Raw genomic sequence first — 22846 nt, forward strand, 5'->3', positions numbered from 1 at the left:
CGGGGGGCAGCAGCAGATAGCTGGGGCAGGATTTTCCTCTGGGAACAAGCATTTGTAGGAAAGGAATTACCACACTTACGGTGACACTGCATTGTATCTGGCTGAGTCAGCATTAGGTGCTAAACGGGTAGCTGGTCTCCAGGGGAGTTTTTCTGGTCAGATGTATATATAAGTAGGTACGCAAAGTGATGGCTCCGGGTTTCTGTCAGAAGGTATTAAGTCTTTACACGAAGGCTAATACCAGAGAAGGCTGCAACTGCCCAGGGAAGATTTTGCAAACAAAAAAAGCAGATCGGGCTGATTTCATCCTGCCTCCGCAGGCTGAAAATACAAGTGATGGAAAGCACAGGTATTGCAAGTTCGAGCCACATAAAAAAAGAGGGAGATAAAACCCGACTATTCAGAGGGGCCTTTTTGTTTCCGGGGAGCATCCCAGCTGTGCCTGCCCCGACACAAAACCACTGGGGACGATTTTGCCAAAGCTGAGCACGAAGAGCACTTTTTTTGTTGTTAAAAACACGTCAGATGGGGCTGGGGGCGTTTTGGGGCTGTTGGAGGGGCCCTCAGCGCCGGGGGGCAGCTCACGGGCCGGGGGGGCCGGGGCCAGGACCCCCAGGGCAGACCCGCCGCGGGGGGGCCCTGGGGGCTCACCGAGAGCTGAGGGGCCCGCTCGGCCCGTCCGGGAGGGAGGGGGGGGGGGGGGGGACACGCGTGTGTGGAGCGAGAGCGGCACCCGCAGGCCGCGAGGACCGGCCCGTTTCCCCGGGAAACGGGCAACAGCAATTAAATAAATAAAAATTAAATCGGCGTTTTCTCCGCCCCCGTTCCCCCCAGCCCGGCCGCGCCGCCATAGCAACGGCGCCCGGGCGCGGCCCTGCCCTGCACAAAGATGGCGGCGCCCCGCCCCGCCGCCAGCCCGGAAGCGCCGTCCCCTTCCCGTCTCCAAGATGGCGGCGGCCACATCGGCGCCGGCCGCGTCGCGGGCCGGGCCGGCCATGGCGTCGAGGGGCACGGAGGCCGACGCGCTGTTCGAGGCGCACACGGCGGCCGAGCTGCGGGCGGTGGAGCGGCGGCTGCGGGCCGGCATCGAGCAGAAGCGGGAGGAGCTGCGGCAGATGGTGGGCGAGCGCTACCGCGACCTTATCGAAGCGGCCGACACCATCGCCGAGATGCGCCTCAGCGCCGAGCGCCTGCTGGGCGCCGTGCGGGGCCTGCAGCGGGGCGGCGCGGCGCGGCCCGGCCCCACGGCGCCGGTGAGGTGGGGGCGAGGAGCTGCGGCGGGGCGGGGGGCGGCCGCGGAGCCCCCCTCATCCCCTCCTCCCCTCCAGGCCCGGCCGCCGGCTCAGGAGAGCTTCTACCGGGCGGCGGCGCAGCTGAAGCTGCTGCTGGACGTGCCCGAGAGGGTGTGGGGGGCCGTGGAGGCCGGCCGGTACCTGCCCGCCGCCCGCCTGCACCTGCTGGGCGCCCACCTCCGCCGCCAGCTGCAGCTCGACGCGCCCCGGGCCCGCGGCAGCCCGGTGCTGGCCCGCTTCCCCATCCTGCTGCGGCAGGTGGCCACGGCCGGCCACCTCAGGTGGGCCGCTGGCGGCTGCGCGGTGGCCGCGGGGGGGTGTTGTACGAGGAGGGTGGCGGGAGAGCCGAGCGGGCTGCCCGGAGGAGCTGTGGATGTGTCTCGGTCAGGCCGGGTGGGGCTCGAAGCAAGCGGGGCTAGTGGGAGGTGGCTGGGCTGGGGGGGCTTTGAAGGGCCCGTCTGACCCAAACTGGTCGGTGAGGCTATGGCCCCCGACCCTGTGGCTACCCGGGGCTCTCGCTGCCAGCCACCCTGCCCTGTGCCAGCCCTGGGGCAGGGGCACCTCACCCGGCCCCGTAACACCCAGGGAGTCCCCACTGCTGTCAGGGAAATGACACCCATGCTTGGGGGGGTAGCACGTAACCACACCCGAAGATCGCGGTCGAGCACCGAGACCAGTGACTGCCTCGTTCCCTTGCCAGAACCACCATCCTGCAGGAGAGCAAGTCCCTGCTGAAGAGCCAGACCGTGTCGGACCAGGCGGTGGCAGAAGCCCTGTGTGCCATCATGCTTCTGGAGGACAGCTCTCCGCGCCAGGCCCTTGCCGACTTCCTTCTGGCCAGGAAGCTGGCCATCCAGCAGCTTCTCAACCAGCCGCACCACGGTCAGTACGACCAGGCTGCCTCCCTTTTAAAGTTGGGGTAATCACCTTCACTTCATCTCCATCTTGCCCCACAGAAAAGCAGGTGGGTTAGTCCCATAAAGCTCATGATGGTGGGGACACAGCCACATCACGCTGCTGCAGTGGTGTGGCTGACACCGCTGGCAGTGTTTTGACCCAGTGGCAAAATACCACAAAAATTAACAAGCTGAGGGTCTTAAGCCAAGCCCATCTGTAATGGGGAAGCAGGTGGTGCACAGGGCCAAGCCCTTTGCACTCCAGTCCTTGCCTGGAAGGTTTCACTAGAACCACAGGCCTTGAATCACAGGGCTGCTCGTACTGAAGGGGCTGCCTTGGCTGAAAGATGTTTCTCTGCAGGTGCAGGTATAAAAGCTCAGGTGTGTTCGCTGATGGAGCTGCTAACAACTACCCTGTACCAGGCTCATGCTCTCTTCTACACCCTGCCTGAAGGGATGCTGCCAGATCCAGCCCTGCCCTGTGGCTTGCTCTTCTCGACTCTGGAGAGCACCACAGGCCAGCACCCAGCAGGTGAGCACCCAGGGAGCTCTGCATTAGGCCTCTGCCTGCCCAGGTGTGCAGGCAGGGGGTTACGCCATGCTGGGCTGAACCCCTGACCATGTGCTTTCAGAAAGAGGTGGGGTTCTGGAGGAGGAGGTGAAGCTGAGCAGCTGGTTCAGGTACCTCCCCAACTCTGTGGTGGAGTTCCAGCCAGCCCTGCGGACCTTGGCACACCCCATCAGCCAGGACTATCTCAGAGACACGCTGCAAAAGTGGATTGCCATGTGAGTGTGACAGCGTGCCCCTTTGCAGAGCTCTCCCAGACACCCCACGGCCTTTCTGCTGAGGCAGCAGCACAAAAGAAACCCAGGCTTACTTAATTCCTCACTCACTCCAGCCTGGCTGTGCTGCCTTCTGGCTTCCTGCCCAGCACCCCCTCTCCCCAGCAGTTAAACAGCCAGAGGCAGCATACCACCACCCGAACAGCCAGGCTGTAACCCTCTGACAACAGGCCCCCTAGGCTGCACAAAGATGTTTGTCTAGAGCCGCTTTACACTGCCATAACTGCCAGCAAACAAGCACAGAGTGAATGAGAAGATAATCCCTTACCTGGCTCATTTGGGTCTTGATCCAGCACATCCTTTCCCCTTGCAGCCCTTCCCTGGACCGTGCAGGGGCAGCCAGATGCCCTTTATTAGAGTTGCCAGCTCTGCCCCATCCCACCTGTGGATGGGGACGGACCTGCAGTCCTGCCCACCCCTCAACAGCCTTGTCAGTTGTGTCATTATCTGATGGAGCCGGCTGGTCCCTGCTGTCAGCTGCAGCCCCCGATGGTGCGCTTCCTGGCCCTAGGCTATTTCCCCAGCAACCTTTCCCACAGCCCCCACCTGCCTTCCCTGCCTGCCAGCTTTCCTGGGGCACCATGCTCCCAGCTTCGACACCTGCCACAGCTCAGGGTTCCTGCCAGTGGGCATGTGGCTTTCCTGTGGGGTCCCATGGTGCAGCTGCCTTGCCAAAAGGCAGAGGTACCCTCAACTCCACAGGTGGTTCTGCAGGCAGAGCCTCCTACAGACAGATTAAGAATTCCCCCACCTTGATGTAGCCGATGTTCTCTCCTGCCTTCCCCGGGGCTGCGTCTGAGCAAATCAGACTGAAGTGAGACGTTGCCTTCAGGTGCAGCGATGACGTCAGGGCCGGGGTCAGCAACCTGCTCGTCTATGTGAAGAGCATGAAGGGCCTTGCTGGGATTCGCGATGCAGTGTGGGAGCTGCTCACGAGCGAGTCCATCAGCCAGAATTGGGAGGCAGTGTGCCGTCGCCTTTTGGACGAGCCTGCGTCCTTCTGGGAGGACCTGCTGCAGAAGCTGTTCCTGGACAGACTAGAGGTGGGCACTGTGCTGCGGCAGTTCATGGGGAGCCTTACTCTGTGCCCCCTCTCGTCTCAAACGGTCCACTGGTGTCTCTTAGCAGCACTAAGTGTGCATTTTAAGCGCTAGGTGGCAGGAGGCATGAGTAAAAGGTGCTTTTTTTCTTTCCTCCTGATTCTGTTCCAGACCCTGACCAAAGAAGGGTTTGACTCCATCTCGAGCAGCTCCAAACAGCTGCTCACCTTAGCCTTGCAGGAACTTGATGTCAAATCCAGCACCTCTGCCCTGAGCAAGCACATCCAGTTTGAACACAATGTGGCCCTGTTCCTATGGTCGGAGAGCTCCAGCGACCTGCCTTCTGATGCTGCATGGGTCAACGTGGCAAACCGCGGCCAGTTTGTCAAGAGTGGCCTGTCCATGAAGGCCCAGGCACTCACACCATGTGTGCAGAGCTTCTGCTCGGCTCTGGACTCAAAGCTGAAGGCCAGGTTGGATGACCTCCTGTCCTACCTTCCCACGGACTCCTCAGCTGCCAAGGAGGCTGCTCCCACAGTGCAGCCACACTCTGCCTTTGACCGCTATGCTGATGCTGGCACGGTGGAGGGGCTGCTCCGTGACCACTGCATCACCTGCATCCATCAGATACTGGGCTGCGTGCGTGAAGAGCTGCAGAGTGCCCAGAGCCTGCTGGGGGGTCAGGCAGGTGCTCCCAGCGATGCCAGACTCAATGCTGTCCTCTTCATGGCGAGACTCTGCCAGTCCCTGACGGAGCTCTGCCCTCATCTGAAGCAGTGTATCCTGGGCCAGTCGGGCAGCACAGACGTGGCGCTGAAGGAAACGCGCCCCACCAAGAAGCTGGGGAAGGGGAAAGCCCAAGAAGTGACCCCTGTGCAGGCCAAGTGGCAGGGGGTGAAGGCAGAGCTCCTGCAGCAGAGCCTTTTTGCTTACCAGATCTGGAGCTCAGCTGTCACCAAAGTAAGGAGCTGTTTCTCATCACAGCTGCTTCCTGCATAGGTTTCACTCAGCTCCTTGTGATCAGTGCTGCTGCTCCTTAGCTGGCTGCTGAGAGCTCGCCTTGCTGCCGCTGTGCTGCTCAGTCAGCCTGCAGGGAGAGGAGGTGGCACCTAGTGGAATGGTCTCCATCAGGTTCACTCTGGGAGGTGCGGGGGGATGCAGGTCAGCCGGGGGGATGCAGGTCAGCCTTCCCGCAGGCAGGAGCAGGCTGCCCAGCCCTCGGAGTCCTGTTAGAGCTGTCTGTCCTGTGACTGGGTGCTTTTGTGTTTTGTGCTCTAGGGTCTGGTTCAGTGCTTTACCCACACGTTGCTGCTAGGCACAGCTGGCTCTGTCTTGGCCACAGCCACCAACTGGGATGAAATTGAAATTCAGGAGGAGACTGAGTCTGGAAACAGCGTGACGTCAAAGATCCGGCTGCCTGTGCAGGTACGAGAAATATCCGCTCGGTAAACACACAGTTGGGAGGAGAAAAGTGCAGGTTCCCAAACCCACCACTTTTGTCAAATGGTGCTGACCTGCTGTGGAGTTTGCTTGGTGTTACAAGCAGAGGGTAAATGCTCCCTGGTGTTCTTATTTGCTGTTTGAGATACTTGCCTCCTAAGGACAGAGGTCACAGGAAGGAAATAGATAGTTGCTGTTGTATATTCAAATGAATGCGATTGGCCCAGATCTTGTAAAACTGAGCCAAAGAAGGATTTAGGCCTGGCTTATACACAGAGGTCCCCAGGAGAGAGATTTCATGGAAACTGGATGCACTGAAGGACAGGGCTGCAACAGTGGGACTGTGCAAAGTCTAAGAGAACTCTGAGGGCTGCAGCCTTCCATCGGCGGGGTGGTGGTGCGGGAATGGTGCTCAGAGGGACAAAGCAGGTGGTGATTGTGTGGAGGGAGAGGAGGGCTGGGGCAGGAGTTCTGTGCTTGCACGGTATGGGAGGGGCTGGACAGGTTAATAGTCTTTTGTAGTCGACCTTGTAAGCTGAATTTTGTTGATTCCTAAGGAAAAAGCAGCCAGATGAGAGCTTAGGATATCTGGGAGGCCCAGGAGAAGGGCAAGGGAGTAAATAATGAGCCCAGGTAGTGGGTGGTCAGAGCAGGGTCAGTGTTGACAAAACAGGAGCAACAAATATTTCTGTTCTGACTACACTCAGGTGAAAACGTCTAGTAAAAGTACTTTTGGAACTCTGAGGACTGCTATAGCCAAAAGCCTGGTGTGTCAGTAAATAAAAACCCAGGAGATAGTTGAGCCATGCTATAGGAGCAGGTAGGTCTCAGCAACAGAGCTTTGTGGTTGCTGAGGAAGTAGGAAGCTCATGTCCCGAGAACTGAAGCAATGTTGTGCCGCTGATAAAGCTAACAGAGCTTACAGACCACGTGACAGTAACACTGCTTTCAACAGCCATCCTGGTACGTCCAGTGCCTCCTCTTCAACCTGTGCCAAGAGGTGAACCGGGTTGGTGGTCACACACTTCCAAAAGTCACCTTGCAGGAGTTGCTGAGGACCTGCATGGCAGAAGTGCTTGCTGCCTATGAAAAGCTTATGGAAGAGAAGCAGGAGAAGGTATGTGAGTAGAAGCCCTTCCTGCAGCTGGCGTGGGACAGGAGGGTCGCTGGGCACGTGGTGATGCACCACGCTCCTGTCCCTGGGAACAGAAAACATCTGCCTGTGAAGGCTGGAAAGGGCAAGTACGTTCTTCCCCTGCTTCCCCAAAAATGAGGTCAAAAGGGATCAGAGACCAGGTTGCATGCTCAGAACGGTTCAGTTAGCTTGGTGGTTTCTTGGTGGTGGTGTTTTTCAAACGTTTCCTCTGAAGCAGTCCTTTGGCAGTCTTCTCTGTGTGAGCGAAGAGCCCTGAGTTCCTGACTGTCCTATCTGCAGAAAGCAGGCACCTTCCCTGTGACGCAGAACAGAGCTCTGCAGTTACTCTATGATCTGCGGTACCTGAGTATCATCTTGATGGCAAAGAGCGAGGAAGCAAAAACCAGCAGGATCAAGCATGACTCCAGGTGTGGTCGGATACCAGCAGTAGTTTGCGGGGCCCTAAAACAGTTTATACCTGACCAGCCGTCAGGAGGACGCCTGAGAGTGGTGCCTTTGTGCCCCACAGGAGAAGGGCAGTGCAGGCTCTGAGCTCTGGCATCTTCACTGATACTAATCATAATATAGAAGAAGGGGTGGGATTCTCCGAGAGCTTGGAAACAGTGGGCTGGTCCCCCCTTGCTTGCATGCACAGCGTGCCTGTAGGGCAGTAGGGATACTGTCAGAGTATACCTGTGGAGAGCAGTTAAGCTTCCATCCACGAGTTAAAACCTTGTGTATGCTCCAGTCTTGAGAACTGAGGCATCTCTCTCTGAGGCATACCACAGGGAGAAGGTTCCTCTGCAACAGTAGATGTTGTAGGTTGTATAATATCTGGAAACCCTTCAGGTAGCTGCTGTTCTGCCGAGTAATTCCTGTTTTGATCAGTCACCTCTTGAGGGCAAGTCCCTCACTGTTAGAGGGACCAGTGAAACCACCCTGTTGGCATCAGCAGCTGTGGCTCGGCTGGAACCCCTGACAGGCCTCCTCTGCTCTGCTTGTAGGATTGAGAAGGTGACCGACTTTCTGGAGGGACACATAGATCCATTTGACTTGGACGTTTTCACTCCACACTTTAACAGCAACCTTAACCGCCTGGTTCAGCGAACCTCTGTAAGTTTAAGGAAAAGGAAGTGATGGATCAGGAAGCAGAGCTGCAAAACACGTTTTGAAGGGCAGCTGGGGGATGGCTTTACACACTGCTTAATGCCTAAAGATAACCACTGGCTTACACAGAAACAGGAAGAGTATTTAATGCCAGCTTAAGATAAGAGGAGCTTGCTGAGCTGGCTGCATAGCAAATAATCGTGCATGGAGTTGGCTGAACTTAGTATCTAACAGGATTCACTGGAGCCTGTGAAATGCTAATTGAGTTAAGTAGTGCTGAAACAGGCCTAGAACTCAACTATGGTAATAACAAATAATGATAATTAAATGCAAGAGTGAGTTAGAGGGGGGAAGGGAGATCCTTTGTGTTCAAACTTAAAATCGGTAACAAGTGGTGTGCCAATAGACTTGCCAGCAGCATATGGTGTGGTCAGCTCTGCAGTTGCCCCCAAACACAGGCAGCTCCTTTGTGCCTTCTAGGTTCTCTTCGGCTTGCTGACCGGGACAGAGAACCAGTACACAAGCAGGAGCGGCGCTCTGAGCTCCCAGGAGCTCCACAACATCTTGCCGTTAGCATCCAGCCAGATCAGGTAAGGTGCTCTCCTCTTCTGCATGTTCTCATGTCTCTTTGGGAAGCACGCCTAAAATTGCTGCTTCCCTGTGACGGGCCACATTTCTTTCCTCTGTATCTTAAGATTTGGACTTCTGCCGCTGAGTATGTCGAGCTCACGAAAGAGCAAGTCTGCTACCAGGAGCACAGAAAGAGTTCAGGTTGGTAACACTGTACCACCTTTTGTCAGTATTTGTTCTCCCACCAACACTGGAGCTCAAGGGGAATGAAGAAAATAGCCAAACAGTTAATATTTAACCTGATTTTTATTTTCGGTAAAATGAGAGAACTATTACGGCAACACAGCTTGAGATGGTTTGGATTTCCCCTTGACCCTCAAAACACCCCCCCCCGATGGCCCCTGTTTTTTGGGCGCCCACTGCTCTGTGGTAAAACATAGGCAATAACCACCATGAAAATGCAGCGAAGACTTACACAGATGAGGCATTTTGAGGTCAATGCATAGAAGACAATTCATGTAAAGATGGCTGCAAGAAACATTGAAGGATGCTAGCTAATTATTTGAACTCCTTTCCAGTGTGATGCTGACCTTTAACTCCTGATGAAGCCTGGCTTGGGTATTGACGCCTGTGTGAACAGAGTGGCTCGCTTCTTTCGCAAAGGCTCTGTGTTGTCCTGCTTCTATCAGTAGACAACAATTATGCTGTTATGTTTCCCTCAGTTTAAAATATCTGCTTAGAGGGGAGTTCTCTATGCTGAGGATTGAGAGAGCCAAGGAATACCTCATTGCTACAGGAAGCAGTATTTAGTAACCAGTTTCCTTTTAGCTATTAAGCTAATAACTCATCTGTGGCAATGTCTTTTCAACTGGGACAGAGGAGTAAAGGTCTGGTTTTAGCACAGCCAAGTGCTGAGATGTTGATGTTTACTCTGCAACTCTTGTTCTCCATTATTCAGACACATTAAGGACCATGTTGACATAAGGGTTGTTTAAAAGCCCAAAGCTTCCTCATATTAAAGGTATTCCTTACCTCTTACACCTCAGCTGTAGTAGAGCATAGAAGTGTGTGGTGATGTGTGGCTCACTCCTACCACTCTCCTCACTTGCTCTGGTGGCAGGTGTGTTCTGCACTAGCTATGCTTCTCAGTTCCCAAGAGACGCTTGCTCCTTTTTTGCTAAAACAGTTCTAGAAAGGCTAAAGTCCATAGTTACTAAAGAACAGCTCTTTGCAAGAGCTACAGCTGTACAGCTGTACTTCTACCATGCTGCTACCCCCCTTGCTCAGAGAGCAACAGCCCCTTCACTGCAATTCAGAATCATTTTTTTTTGAGGACTGAATGACATCTGTAAAGTTACCTGTTGCTAACAGCAAGGTGCTGTGCTTCTGCTACTCAGCACTGCCTCTGGCTGTCACTAACCAGGAGTGACACTGCTTAGGTTGTGGTTCAGGTTGCCTGGGAAGAGCTGTTCTGCTGTAGTCTACACCACCTTGCAGCTACTATAGATGAGGGGGTATGGAGAATGTCAAGGGTATGCTGTAATAGTTACTGATGCATTTGTTTTTAAAAACTAACAGGTTCTACCTCCTGCTCTCACACAAGCAGAAGATGAAGTATCACGCCCTGGCTCTTTATTCAGGCAGCTTGTAACAGAGGAGGAAGACACAGCTGCACCTTCTCTTTTCAAGCTGGGATGGCTTTCTGGTATGACCAAGTGATGCAATAAAAATAAAAAAAGTGTGTCTGTGTGTTCATCTACACTGAACTCACTCTCTCCCCATGGCAGGGACTGGTGACAGAAGTGAAGTCCTTTTCCATCCTTAGCCAGATCACAGCATGCTACTTGAGCCAGGCACAGGTCAGGATTGTCCTTGCACTCTGGCTGCTGGAACGGAGGTGTAGCTACTCTTCCACCTCCTATTCCTTAGAAAGCATTAACCTTAAAATCAAACTAAAAAAAACCCAAAACCATAACCAACCTCCACCCTGTAACAGAAAACAAAACATCTCCCAGCTAGAAGTAGGTAGTAGAGCAACGTAAGACTCCTCCCTCCTTTGAAAACCCCTCCCCAGACTACTCACTACTCTTCTCAGTGGCAAACCCAGCAGGCACCTGACACTGGCTACAGCTGCCTCCTCAGCGCTCCCAGTTCTAGTTTCACATTTTCTTTTCAGTACTGCAGCAGTACAGATCAAGCAAGATAAGGCTCATCACATCCTAAGCTGCACAGCTGGGGCATTCCTAAGGGATGCCAGTTACTATCTTATTAACACTAAGTGCTCAAAAAAATTGTGTTGCCAAATAAATTTTTTACTAGTTTATTGAAATTAAAAAAGACTTATAAAACTGAAGATGAACGCTTGAGAGAACTTTACATAAAGCAACAAATTGCTAACAAACAGATTAGGCAGTCTATTGGAATTGGAAATTTTGCAATACTATAACACAGATGTGGATTCCTCAGTCTCCTCTTGACACATACTTTATAACCACCCCAAAAAGAATCCTATAAAAATTGCTTCAAAGCCCCTTTTGCATTGCAATAGTGCAGCAAACCACAAGTAAACAATTTCCTGTTAACCTGTTATTTCAAATATAGACTGAAAAGGCAACAGGCATTTTGTGCAACTCCATTTTAACAAACTTTTAAGTTGAAATATCAAATCTACACAGTGCTGTCCCTTCACAGAAGGCAGGGAACTGCTGGTCCATCATGTAGGAAGGCGTCCCCGGCTTTGTAAGCTGTGAAAGTGTGCCTCCTTCAGGATCTGGTTGATGTGGAAGTAAGGACCTTGGCTTAGTGCAGACTGCTCATGGAAGGACTGAGAGGAGACAGGGCTGGATCCTGCAATTATCGGGTTTAGGCTGGTTTCTGCACCGCACACTCTGTCAGGGCTGTTGATGCTACTGCTACTACAGCTGCTGCTGCTGCTGCCGCTATCGCTGCTGGAGGACTGAGACAAAGAGAAGGTTAACAGCAAAATCACACAGTTTTCTCTCTTGTCCCTAATGAAACACCGCAGGTAAGCAAACAATCTTTACAGTTAAGTCCCTCCCTTCCAGATTTTTCAGGCTCACATTCAGCCTGATGGACTAATGTAAATCCACCAAGTGCTTTCTTGGCATTCATAGCTTCTGTTATTGCCAACACATGAAAAGCGTCACAGAGCTGAAGGGATGAGCAAGCCTTCACCCAGAGGTTCGCTGACCTCCAGCACATTGGATTTCAATCTTTTGGGTTTAGGCCCACCAGCTCTGTCCCCATGACCCACGTTAGCACTAGTGAAGTTTGCTGAATTCATCCGAGAATTGGAAAATAAAGAACATTCCTACTGAACTGCACGTGTCAGTAAAAGCAGGCAGGGCACAAGGAAAGTTTATCACTTCTGTTCTAGCAGACATTCTAGGTAAGCACCATGCAAAGCATTTCCCTACAAACTGATCTTTCTAAAATGAGATCTGAAGCATCCAAAGCAACAGGCTGTTAAAAACAAATGCAACAGGATACCCATTTTAAGTCTTTGAACACCTTGACAAACATACAACTACTCTTCTCCCAGTTAAGTTTTTCATAATAATTTACTTTCACTGTCGTGTCAAGAGCAACAGGCATTGAAAACTTCCACATGCAGAGAAGAGAACTTATGATTTAGCTTGCGTAGAGGACAGGGCTCATTTGCTAGCATTTAGGATAAACACATTTCATGGTAATGACTGGAAGAGCATTAGCCATCCTTTTCAGTGTTTCAAAGACATAAAACTGTTCGGCTTACACCATTTTAAGGGCTGCTAATAAAAGGTTCTATTAGTTACAGCTGAAATATTTCATTACTGTGCAATATGCTGTTCAGGACAACACTGCAAATATTTAGGTGCTTAAGAATCAATGAATGGCTACTTTGCCACCCCATAAGAAATAAATTCACAAAAGCAGCCAACATAAGTGACAGCAGATAAAACCCCCACCCAGATTTTTGTAAGTATTAAAATAAAACTACAGAATTCAAAGCTTGGTGGCTACAGCAGAGGAAGACAAATGTAAAGAAGTCCACAGTAATTTAACAGTCAGCACCACATCCAGAAGGCCTTGCTTTGGAGTAAATCTGAAGAATGGCACAAACTGCACCCCACAAGTCAATGAGCAGTGAGAAAGGCCCAGGAAGGCACTGTATGAATGTGTGAGGTGGACCACATCTCAGTGCCAGCTGGAAACCCCGCAGCACTGATTCCACAATCGATCATGACAATTCAACGATATAAATTTCCTTGTTTTGCTAAGCACCAAAAATGCTTCAGTTCTGTTGTAGTACAGCAAGCAAGACAATGGCACCAAGGCTGCACCCACAGCTGGTGTGTTAGGTTCAGCTAGCAAGGAGAAAACAACAAAACACATGTGAAGTCATTCTTGAGGAAGCAGCAGATGTAACTATATGAGCAACCAGCTCCTTTTCCTAATGCTGCTAACACTAGAGAGGGAGAGAGAACACTAGAAGGACAGAGAGGAGCCACAAAATGGTGCTTGCTAGCCCACCTCATTTTGCATAGAAGCACAAATAACTGAAATGCAACGCTGTTACACTAAACAAGTCACAGCAGCCTTGGAGAGAAACCCACCGCACAGGACACTTTGTTTCCTTTTAGTCTGTGTTCCTTACTGTTTTTCGTTACAGCCACCTTCTGAAAATCAAGGTAAAAATTGAAATGAGAACCTGGTATTACTTACTACTAAAGTCTCACATCTTAACAAATATTTCAAAGTGGTTAATAATTATTACTTGATGCATATCTTAGTTTTTTTTTTAAAGCTGAGATTGTGTCCTGGGACGTGCTTCCTACATCTAAGGCTGTTGACAGATCTGGTTTGTCAGACCCTCTTTATTTCCATTTCTCTAATGCAAAAATTCACTAGCACGTGAAGCCCGTTTATTGCCCAAATCACATCAAAGACCTACCATTTCCCCAGGCTGTGGTGCACATTCTGTTACGCATTTGGACTACAATTAGACAAAAAAAGAATCCTTAAAGTCATCATGTCAGCAATGACAGGCATCTACACAATGAAACAAAGTTTTAAGCAAAAGGGCAAAGGAAAGTAGCCCAACTAAAGTTTGAGTACTTTAAGTATCAAAAGGGCATCTTCAAGGTTTACCTGACTTATTAGCCCCTCTTAACATCACACTGAGTAGCTACAGAAGTTTTAAATAATTTCCAAACAAATGTCCTGATAAACGCGTTAATCTGCTGATCTGTGATGTAGCACCTCACTCACTCATGGCAGGAACTTAAGAAACAGCCACTCAGACCCTGCTGCTCTCAAAATCTTTCAAGATGAGTTTAACAGAGATGTTATCTGGTTCCAGTTAGAATTTAAGACCAGCCCTTCCTCAGTCATGTAATGCTAGAGTGGCACTGCTGCAATACTAGACAAAAACTTTGATTTGAGGGAAGCGACTGCTGCCGTGTGTCAGCAATCTCTACCAATAAACCAACAGTATTTCTAAGCTGTGGGGAACCCTGTCATCGGCCAGAACAACAAAGAGGAACCACAAGAAATCAGGTTTTACAGAAGTTATTTAGGAAGGAAAAGTTAGCCAGAACACTGCAGACTCCCTTCCTTCCCAGGGAAAATCTGAGCAAAGGCCTTTTCACTGGTGATTCCCCAGGTTGCAGAGCACAAGTGCAGGTTCTCACAATTCCCTCGAGCAGCTGCTTGCAGCTGGCCCCTCACTACAGCTGTGCCCGACTGGTGTACAGGCCAGCAGTGACGGGAGAGTAGGAAGGGCTTTCACTGGATTTATTGAGTACCAGGGAAAATACCACAGCTAACCTGGTAAACAAAGGACAGGCTGAACAGGAAGTGAAATGCAGTTGCAAACGCTCTGCTTCGCTAATGTTTAATGCTCGCTGTAGTTCTAGTCTAGTGTTTTCGTTGTGTGCCTGTGCATGGACTGAACTGCAAAGCAAAAGTTTACTGTCATCCCCAGGGTGGCTGTCACCTAAGGAGCGTGGGGGTGGTTTGTTCCAGGAGGAGCAGGAATTGCACATTGTTACAGCAATCTGCCAAGAAGCAGGGCTGACAGGTTGAAGAGAATCTCAGGTTCCCCCTGTGAAAGTCAGAGGCAAGAATGATGTCTACTCTGGGTGAAAGGACAATCTAGCGGGAGAAAGCAGCAATACCCTTTTGTATTAAACCTAGCTCACGTGAGCAGCAGGATTCGAAGTGAGGGACTGAGGGACAACATCACTGAACAGCCCATGTTTGAGCTGCCACCAAGAAAAAAAATATCTCCCCTCATCTTACACATACTGTGGTCAGCTATGAAGAGCAAGACATTAAAAAAACCCAACAAAACTGAAAGAAATCCTGACAAAAGCCAGTTTTAGTAACAAGGCTGCCTGATTTTCATACTGTTATGCTTTCAATTAAAGCACACTCTGTAAGAGAAAACAGTCCACTTTCAACTGAACGAAGGCAAAAGAAATCACCGATTTAGCTAATGTTTCACAAAAAGCAGGTGTGCATATGCCTTTAGATGAAAAGCAATTCTCTTCTCCTGTACTCTTTGAAGTTACAAATTGCTCCTACACACACACTTTCTCTCCTAGTTCAATATCCTAAAGCTAGTGAAGATTTTTAATCAGCAAGAGCTGTCTTTGCAAATGGTGAAGTATCATAAAACTAAATAAAAGCACTGCAAATGGCCAAGAATTTTGAAGTGACATCAATCACAAGCACTTGTGCACTGTAAGCACAGTAATTTCTCCATTTGGCACAAGAAACCCTTAAAGAAACATTTGAATAGTACTGACTTCAGTTTCTGGGCATGCTCAGTTCAGTAATCCTACATTACAAGAAAACAAACAAACAAAATCTATTCATCAGTAGATGACATTGTGAATTTTGTTCCCTCAAGAAAGGGAACATTGATTTTTGTAAAACTGTGTCCAGCAGGCGCATTCCCCCACTTTAGCATCAACAGTAAGAAATTATCCTTGTCTGCACATCAGGGTTTAATGTGTTAAAAACATACCTGTACAACACAAACGCATGCATGAAGCAGGAGTCCTAATGTTAGCCTCAGCAACTGAGCTCTGCACTGCCTGCGCTGGTGGCGGGGCAGACAGCTCATGCCCATGCTGTTCACTTGCAGGCACCCCAAACAAAACAGCCATTAAGGACAGAGTTAAGGTCATCCGCTCTTGTGTGGCTACTACAAGACTATTTCCATTTCTGCATTTTAGCGGCTTTGCCCAGTCAAACGCCAAGTGTTCATATGACAAGCAAAGGTGCTTCTGCCACTCACCATTAAGGTTTTTCCTGATATTCTTAATTTCATTACTCCTACTTCAATCCCTTGTTCCACACTAAATTCTTCCTCCTCCCGCCACAAAGCTTGTTTAGCCATTAACTACTCTACACATGAAGAGGCATTTAACCTGTTGGACAAGTGATTCAGTGTCAGATGGCAAGCAGCTATTTATGATTCTACCCGTTATACCCGAGAAGCAACACCAACTTCAACCCAGCAAGTCTTACTTCTGGCAAAACAGCAATACAGGAACCAGGAATGTTTTTCATCATGGCAAGTTTCTTTGTGATGAATGTCTCGGCTGTTAGAGCACTTTCTATACAACATCGCCGACTACCACATCAGCTACTTGCAAAGGTGTATGGGTTAAAAGAAAGTCTCCCTCACAAAAGGAACAGTGGGATACAGAGCTTTGTATCATTTTAAATGTCAATCTACATTTGAAACCATTATCATATGATAAAAGATATGTTGCTCAAAGTTACACAGCACTAAATACTTCCTGCAAAGTACAGTCAGTATTTCAATATAACCACAGTAGTTTGTAACTACTCATTACAGTCAATCCTCAGAGTGAGAAGGCTGTACAAAAAACTATAAGGATATTTCAAAACACTTAGAGAGAAATCCTTTCCATTAACTTCCAGGAGTTATTCCTTTAACAAACCAGGAGGGAGCCTCTGCTCTGCATGATCTTTTTCATTAACATTTTGCAACAGAACTACATTGCTAATTAGAAATGCATACAGTGAATTTTCAGATGATTAATACAGGCAACAATTCAGGAAATCTGGCAGCAGTTTGGAAATGAGCATTTTTTTTTTAAAAAAATAATCTCATAGCCAGCAAATTGTACTATCCTGGAACACCTGTCATGCAAGCGATGAGAGAATAAGTGACAAATTATCCCACGTCCAGCAAAAGATCACGGTAAATATGAGTAGAAACCAAATAGTTTGAGTTCCAATGTTTCAGCTGTGAACAAGTGAGTCTTGCTTAAACCAGCAAGTTCTGTCAGAGCATTTTTTAAACATCAGATAAGCACTACTGCTTGCAACAGGCACTTTGTGTATCACACTAGTTGGAATGCTTTTTGACTTTCTACCACAAATAATCACATTAGTGTAAGTAAATGCTAAGTTGGAAGAGTAGATGACCAGGCAAAGTGACCACATGCACTTGTAATCTACCCTAGTCATCTCCTTGGCTCTGGGTATGTTACAACTCATTTCAGACAGCAGAACTAGAAGTGGCAGCAAATGCTTTTCTTGTATCTTCACTTGGGTGCTACACATCAGTATTTGAAATACTTTAACAGAAATATTCAGGTCAAAAATAACCAGGTTCACTGGAAAACATGCTGGTTTCCAAACCACATTTCACAGATTTCAATCTCTTAAGTACCTAACAGAGTCAAACCTCATGACCTCATACACAAAGCAAAAAAAAAAAAAAAAAGTGTTTTCATTAACTACTGTCCGTGAATAAAATTTCACAGAATATTCAAACCATTATTTAAATCCAGCATTAAAGGAGACAATTTGCCCGAGAAGGCTCTCACCTCAGTGTCCCAAGAGTCCTGAAGGACAGTATTCCTGGTACTACGTTTTGTCTGGGGAACATGACAGTCATCCTCATTGCCATTCCGTCTCCTCTTCCTGAAGAAAGTTCAGGAAGAAAGGAAAAAAAAATATTATCAGCTTACTGAATATGCCTTCTGTTTTGTTCTACAAAAAAAAGCGGGAGAACTTGAGAAAGTAACAATGGTATATCTAAACCTCTAAGGTGCTGTGGACTTTCATATTCTTTTTAGCGGTTGTCTACAGAACAGAGAGAAAACGATTACGTTTCTCACCAAGCAGCCAGGCTGATGCTGTTGTATCAGTTTAAGGGACGTGGAGTCACACCTGCCATTCAAACCAGTGCTGAGCATCTTTCTAAAACTCGTTTGACAATTCTTAGCCTTGCAACTGCTCTCAGTACTCGGGCATGTCTAAAAATAAGCCTGGGACTTTGACTGACACCTGACAGGCTGAGAAAAGCAGCCCGGAAAAGTAGCTGTGACCATACTTCCAATAAATACCTGATTATGTTGATCTTGCTTACATAGGCCTGCAGTTAGCGCCTATGTATCATTTGCTTTATTCAGTCTCTCCACTCTGACAGCATTTGAAGTCAAGTTACATTCCTGAGCAACATTGCTTTCCATGTGGAAAGTTCTGTCAGAAAACACCTCATGGAAGACAAACCCTTCCCCGCTTCTGATACATTTGCCATCCTCTTATGACATCAGTGTTGCTTCACAGCAGCTGATCAACAACAGTAACCTAGAAATCCTGCAGACCAACATCTCTCAGTGTCTGCAGAATTTTAGTATTAATATCAAATGATTTTTCCCACACTACAACCACCACAGGTCACCCAGGACCTCAGTGTGCTGGGTACTATCCGAATTATAGGATAGAGCTGTTTGGTGCCTGAAAATGAGTATGTACTCAAATGAGTCAAAATGGACTCAAGTGAGGTATTTATAACCAAATCTTTTCTTACAGACAAGCTTCTGCAGCAGACTCAGCTACCAGTATTTGGTCCACGCCTACAGACCAGGCGCTGCCACCTCACTCTCCCATCCCAGGGATGCCCACAGCACTCTCAGCCGCTACCCACCACCGTCCACTGGCTTCTCCCTCTCCTGGAACCACTCTTCTCAGAGAAGCCATTTCTCTCCCTGCTCCACACCGGCGTCGCCTCCAGGCCCCTCCTTCTCTTAACGCCGGCAGCCCACAAACAAAGTCAACACCTCCATCGCCCCGGTCTGCCCTGCTGCCTCACAATGCCGGGCGCTCACGGCCCAGCTCCTGCGGCTTCACGGTCCCTCCTGTTTCTCCCCCACCACGCAACAGGGCCCGCCTAGCAACGGCCCCCCAGCACACCGCAGGCCCCCCATACCCTCGCCGTTCTCCACGCCCGTTTGATCTCCCGAAGGCAGCCAGCCGCCCCCCCGCCCCCGGCTACACCCTTACCGCTCACCGCCGCCCCAGCCCCAGCTTAAGCCCCTCCAGAGCCCAGGGGGCTGCCCCTCCCCAACCGGCCCCCTCGCAACTCGGCCCATCCGCGCACCTCTTCGCTCAAGCCGGCCCCTTTAGGGCAGCGCAACCCCCTCGGCCGCCACACACCCTCCCCACCCCGAGACACCCCGCCGCGGGGCCCGAAGGCCTGCCCCCGCGAGGCCGAGCCCCCGCCGCTCGGCCCAGGCCCCAGCCCAGCCACCGCCTCCCCTCAGGCCGCGCTCCCCTCCCCCACCCCGGCTCGTCCCCCACCTCTGTCTGGCTCCTCGCTCGCTCGGCAGCGGCTGCCGGCAGCTCATGGCGGTCTGGGCTGAGCTCTACGAGACGGGACGGAGAAAGGCGAGAGGCTGCGGCGCGGCCCCGCCGCCCACCGCTGAGGAGAGCCGACCCCGTCCGGCTCCAACCGCCGCTTCCGGCGCCTCCGCCTCCTGCGCCTGCGTAAGGCCCTCCGCGGGCCGGCCCCGCCCCCGGCGTCACCGCGCGCGCCGGGCGGCCGCGCATGCGCAGGGCCCGGGCCCCGCCGGGGGTGGCGGCGGCTGCGGCTGGCGGCAGCGCGGCCCGGGGAGGGTGGCGGGGCCATGGCCGCCGCGCCGCCGGGGCGGGAGCTGTGCCCGCACTGCCGCAGGCCCTTCAAGCGGCTCCGCGCCCACCTCCCGCATTGCAAGGCCGCGCCGAGCCCGGCCCCCGGCAGTGCCCCGCGGCCCGGCCCAAGCCTAGGCCCAGGCGCTGGGCCCTCCACGCCCGGCGGCGGAGCCGGCCCCGGGGCGGGCAGTGGGCCGCGGGCGGCAGCGGCCGGTAAGAGCAGCAAGCGGGCGGCCGGCCCCAGCGTAGGGCTGCCCGCTGCGGCCCCCCGGGAGGCGGCGGCCCGGAAGGGGAAGGCGGCGGCGGCCGAGCGGGGTGGGGGGCCCGGCCCTGAGCCTCGCCGCCAGCCCGGTGGGCGCGGCGCGGCGCGGCAGGCGGATCCCGCGGTGCAGCGCGGAGCCGGTTGCCTTGGTTTGCTCCCCGAGGGGATTAAAGATCCACCTGAAACGCTGAGAAATGGGCTGAGAATAGTCACAGAGAAGCAGCGCGCCGGGGTGACCGGGGAGAGGAGCGGGGGCACTGCCGCCGGGAGGCACTGCACACACTGCGCCCCGGCGGAAGGGCCGGATCCAGGCAGGATCCAGCAGGAGGGGATAACGGTTGCAGAAACCACACACAGAGAGACGCACAGCCATGGAGCTGTGGAGAACGTGTCTGCCAGCAAAAAGGGAGAAAAAGGCCGTAGTTTAAAAGCAACAAAAGCCCACGTACTTCAAGATCCCCCTGAAACTGACTGCAGAAGTGGCCCTGGTGACCTCATTCAGCAGGAGGGAACAGACAAAACAGTGACAGAAGAGAAGCAGGTGTGCCAAGAAGTTGATGTGGAACATAAAGCCCCTCTTCCTGCTTTGCATACCAAGAACCTCCATCTGTTATTGACAGAGCAATTCAGAGGTCACAATGAAGGGACGTCCAACAATTACCTAACCAGCATACAAAAGCATAGAGAGCGCAAGAAGCAGATGGCTGTAGTTTCTGAGCCCATCCTGAATGCAAGGAGGGACTCTGAGCTGGCACTCCCGCAGTTCTTGCTCCACACCTCCAAAAGCCAACCCATCTGTCCATCCCAGGCCTCTGGCAGGAATGTGCAGGCAGGTGCCATGGGCTTGGAGTGGTTTCCAGACTTACATCCTAATTATGATGGGCTGAGCATTTTTCCAGGGAAGCCTTTCCAAGAAGGCAGGAGGATCACAGTGAAGACACCAAAGGGCAATTTTGCAGAGGGACAGCAAGGTAACATGAGAAACAAAAGTCTTCGTTGCTGAGATTTACTGTGGTGTCAGGCTAAACTGTCCGATAGGAATGGGAAAGGAGGGGATGGGAATTCTAAGCTGCTGGGCTTGTTCAGAGAGGAGTCCAGGAAGGATCCAAGGCAGTTAACTGTTCAGCCCTCCAGCCTGCAAAACCAAAGGTTTATGTTTTTATTTAGGTTTAAGTCAGGCTTTTGCATGTTTGGGCTGATGGAGTGAACTCACTTTGTGGTAGACATGATTCACTCTTCATTTCTGAGGAGTCAGTCTCAAGCCACTTGCAGCCGTGTCAGATACCAGGTCTGTGCTCACCGTGCAGCACAGGGGACACAAGCACCACAGCCATTGCCCTCTCTTTCCACCCTTTGACCACTCTGACTTCTCACCACACAGGTCCCCTCTCAGAAAGGCATCTGATGGATGTAAGGCTGGGGGAGCTGCCCATGTGGCTGGCCACCTGCAACTTTTCTCCCCAGGGGCTGCTTGGAGGAGTGCAGAAAGGTGAGGCTAAATTCCTGGCTCTTGGGGCAGAATTGTCCCACTTCATGATTTAGTTGCTGCAGCCTGGTCCAAGTGGCCAGTCTGGATCTTTACCAAGAAGTAAATAAAGAGAGCCCAGCAATTTCACTTTGAAAAGTTACATGGAAACCAATGGATTCTTAAGGCCTGTGCATGATTTGACCTTTGCGTTTCTGTTCCAACAGCCTGGAGCAGCTATTACAACAGATACATCAACATGAAGAGGGGTGGACCAGTTGGGATCTCCATGCTGCTGGCTGGATACTGCCTCCTCAGCTATGGCTGGAACTATCAGCACATCAGTAAGATTTCCTTCTTGGTGTCTGTCTTATGTCAGGAATTCTCACTTTTGCAGCATGTCAATTCAAGCTCTGAAATAATTTAAATACTTCACAGTTAAGATTAATACCAGAGCTCAGAGAACAGTATTCTGACCTGGCTTAGGTAGGCAGAAGAATTTAGCTAACAAAGGCAGCAATAGCAGTTGCTGGTTCTCACCTTCTCCCTGGAGAGCACTAGGAACAGTCAGTAGCACTTTTAAACCCTGCATAAAGCAGAGGGAGGAGATACTCCAACACTAAGCACCCATTCCCTGGATTTACTCATAACTGACAAGGGATTTACTGGTGTTTGTGTAGTTTCCTTAGCAGGATTTGCTCTCATGTGCCATTCTACAGCACATGAACAGAGAAGACTGCCGTCAGTTTCATGCTCATCACTGCTGGGCAAAGCACATTCATGTAGTCCCTGAACATAGCACTGTGCTAACACTGTTCTTTGTTGTTTGGTTTTTTTTTTTCCTCCTCTCCCCTGTTTTTCTAGAAGGTCATCGCTGGCGTAAATACCACTGAAAGAAGCTGAAACAGCACCCAAGGAACCATCACCAGTGTTTGACTGTTGAGTCATCAGAAGTGCTCAGAACCGGTACCCCAACAGGGATTCAAATAAGCAAAGGCCCATTTACTGTCAGAGACAGGTTATGTAGTTGAGGGCTGCTCTTCAGTTACCCTCCTGTAGATGCCGACAGTAACAGCCTGTGGTTACTGCTTTGTTCAGGCAACACTTTGTACTGAAAGAGGTGTTGAGAGCCACCCATCCGAGGTCTGGATGTAGTAGAGTTGCTATAGCATGCAGAACCCAGATCTCTGGCTTTGGGACAACACAATCTATATTAACAGCACAGGTCAAGGAGCTGTCCTGTTAACTGACACATATGTTGTAGTCAGAGTGTTTGGCAGTACAGTTTGTGATCGGTTGTGGCTTCAGCCCTTTAAGTTAGCAGAGTTGTACCAGGCACAGCCCACCTTTTACTTACCCTTCTCCACAGGGAGTGGGGTGGGGTTTGCTGCCAGCTGGCAGGAGAAGGGTGGTTTCTGCAAGGCCTTTCCACAAAGGACACCCAGCCCCCCGCTTTGCCGTCAGCATGGCGCTAGTGGGACTGCTGAGGCTCTGAGGGAGGGACCTTTGTGAAGGCATGAAAGCAGCAGCACTGAGACCACAGCGCCCTATTTCTGGAGGAATAAAAGTCCATTGGATTAGCTGTTGTGCCCAAAGGGCAAACCGATGTCTGCATCAGACAAATGAGGACAGTTATGAGAGTGCTAGTTGTAGCCTGCCATCACCAAACATGTCTGGAAAAGGATTGGTCATGTGACAGGCATGAAGGGTAAAAGAAAAAAAGCCAAGAAGCCTGAACTGTTTATTCAAAGAGCAGTGCAGTAGTACTGTGTCAGAGGTGTTTCACCAAAAACTCCCTCTCACCAGCAGTAAAAACCTTTGTGAGTTTTCCTTT

The 22846-nt window shown here is 50.9% G+C and overlaps 3 protein-coding genes across 13 annotated transcripts; 2 read left to right on the forward strand and 1 right to left on the reverse strand.

Moving 5' to 3' along the window:
* The first annotated feature begins 935 nt into the window (after positions 1-935).
* On the forward strand, positions 936-10076 carry COG1 (component of oligomeric golgi complex 1). Of its 3 annotated transcripts, none has more exons than XM_055728691.1 (14): positions 936-1573; positions 1993-2174; positions 2550-2720; positions 2821-2974; positions 3864-4074; positions 4243-5031; positions 5350-5496; positions 6467-6628; positions 6947-7074; positions 7651-7759; positions 8234-8343; positions 8449-8524; positions 8902-8941; positions 9902-10076. In XM_055728691.1, exons 1-13 carry the CDS (start codon positions 948-950, stop codon positions 8917-8919), a joined length of 2883 nt encoding a protein of 960 aa, XP_055584666.1. In that variant the 5' UTR covers positions 936-947; the 3' UTR covers positions 8920-8941; positions 9902-10076. The 3 variants fall into 3 exon arrangements, with proteins under 3 accessions (XP_055584666.1, XP_055584661.1, XP_055584656.1); XM_055728686.1 differs by lacking the exon at positions 8902-8941 and having other exon boundaries at positions 936-1253; positions 1329-1573; XM_055728681.1 differs by lacking the exon at positions 8902-8941.
* Positions 10077-10627: 551 nt separating this feature from the next.
* Positions 10628-19134, reverse strand: FAM104A (family with sequence similarity 104 member A). Of its 7 annotated transcripts, none has more exons than XM_055695875.1 (5): positions 18956-19134; positions 17197-17293; positions 13278-13319; positions 12940-13002; positions 10628-11279 (listed from the first exon to the last, which is right to left on the reverse strand). In XM_055695875.1, exons 1-5 carry the CDS (start codon positions 19000-19002, stop codon positions 11037-11039), a joined length of 492 nt encoding a protein of 163 aa, XP_055551850.1. In that variant the 5' UTR covers positions 19003-19134; the 3' UTR covers positions 10628-11036. The 7 variants fall into 7 exon arrangements, with proteins under 7 accessions (XP_055551850.1, XP_055551858.1, XP_055551863.1 ...); XM_055695883.1 differs by lacking the exon at positions 18956-19134 and adding an exon at positions 15357-15469; XM_055695888.1 differs by lacking the exon at positions 13278-13319.
* A 61-nt stretch (positions 19135-19195) lies between these two features.
* C1H17orf80 (chromosome 1 C17orf80 homolog) lies at positions 19196-22846 on the forward strand. Of its 3 annotated transcripts, none has more exons than XM_055695859.1 (4): positions 19197-20518; positions 20929-21036; positions 21240-21356; positions 21880-22846. In XM_055695859.1, the coding sequence occupies exons 1-4, from the start codon at positions 19282-19284 to the stop codon at positions 21903-21905; spliced, it is 1488 nt and encodes a 495-aa protein (XP_055551834.1). In that variant the 5' UTR covers positions 19197-19281; the 3' UTR covers positions 21906-22846. The 3 variants fall into 3 exon arrangements, with proteins under 3 accessions (XP_055551838.1, XP_055551834.1, XP_014133157.2); XM_014277682.3 differs by having other exon boundaries at positions 19198-20518; positions 21877-22846; XM_055695863.1 differs by lacking the exon at positions 20929-21036 and having other exon boundaries at positions 19196-20518; positions 21877-22846.

The sequence above is a fragment of the Falco cherrug genome, chromosome 1, assembly GCF_023634085.1.
Source record: "Falco cherrug isolate bFalChe1 chromosome 1, bFalChe1.pri, whole genome shotgun sequence".
Classification (NCBI taxonomy): Eukaryota; Metazoa; Chordata; class Aves; order Falconiformes; family Falconidae; genus Falco; species Falco cherrug.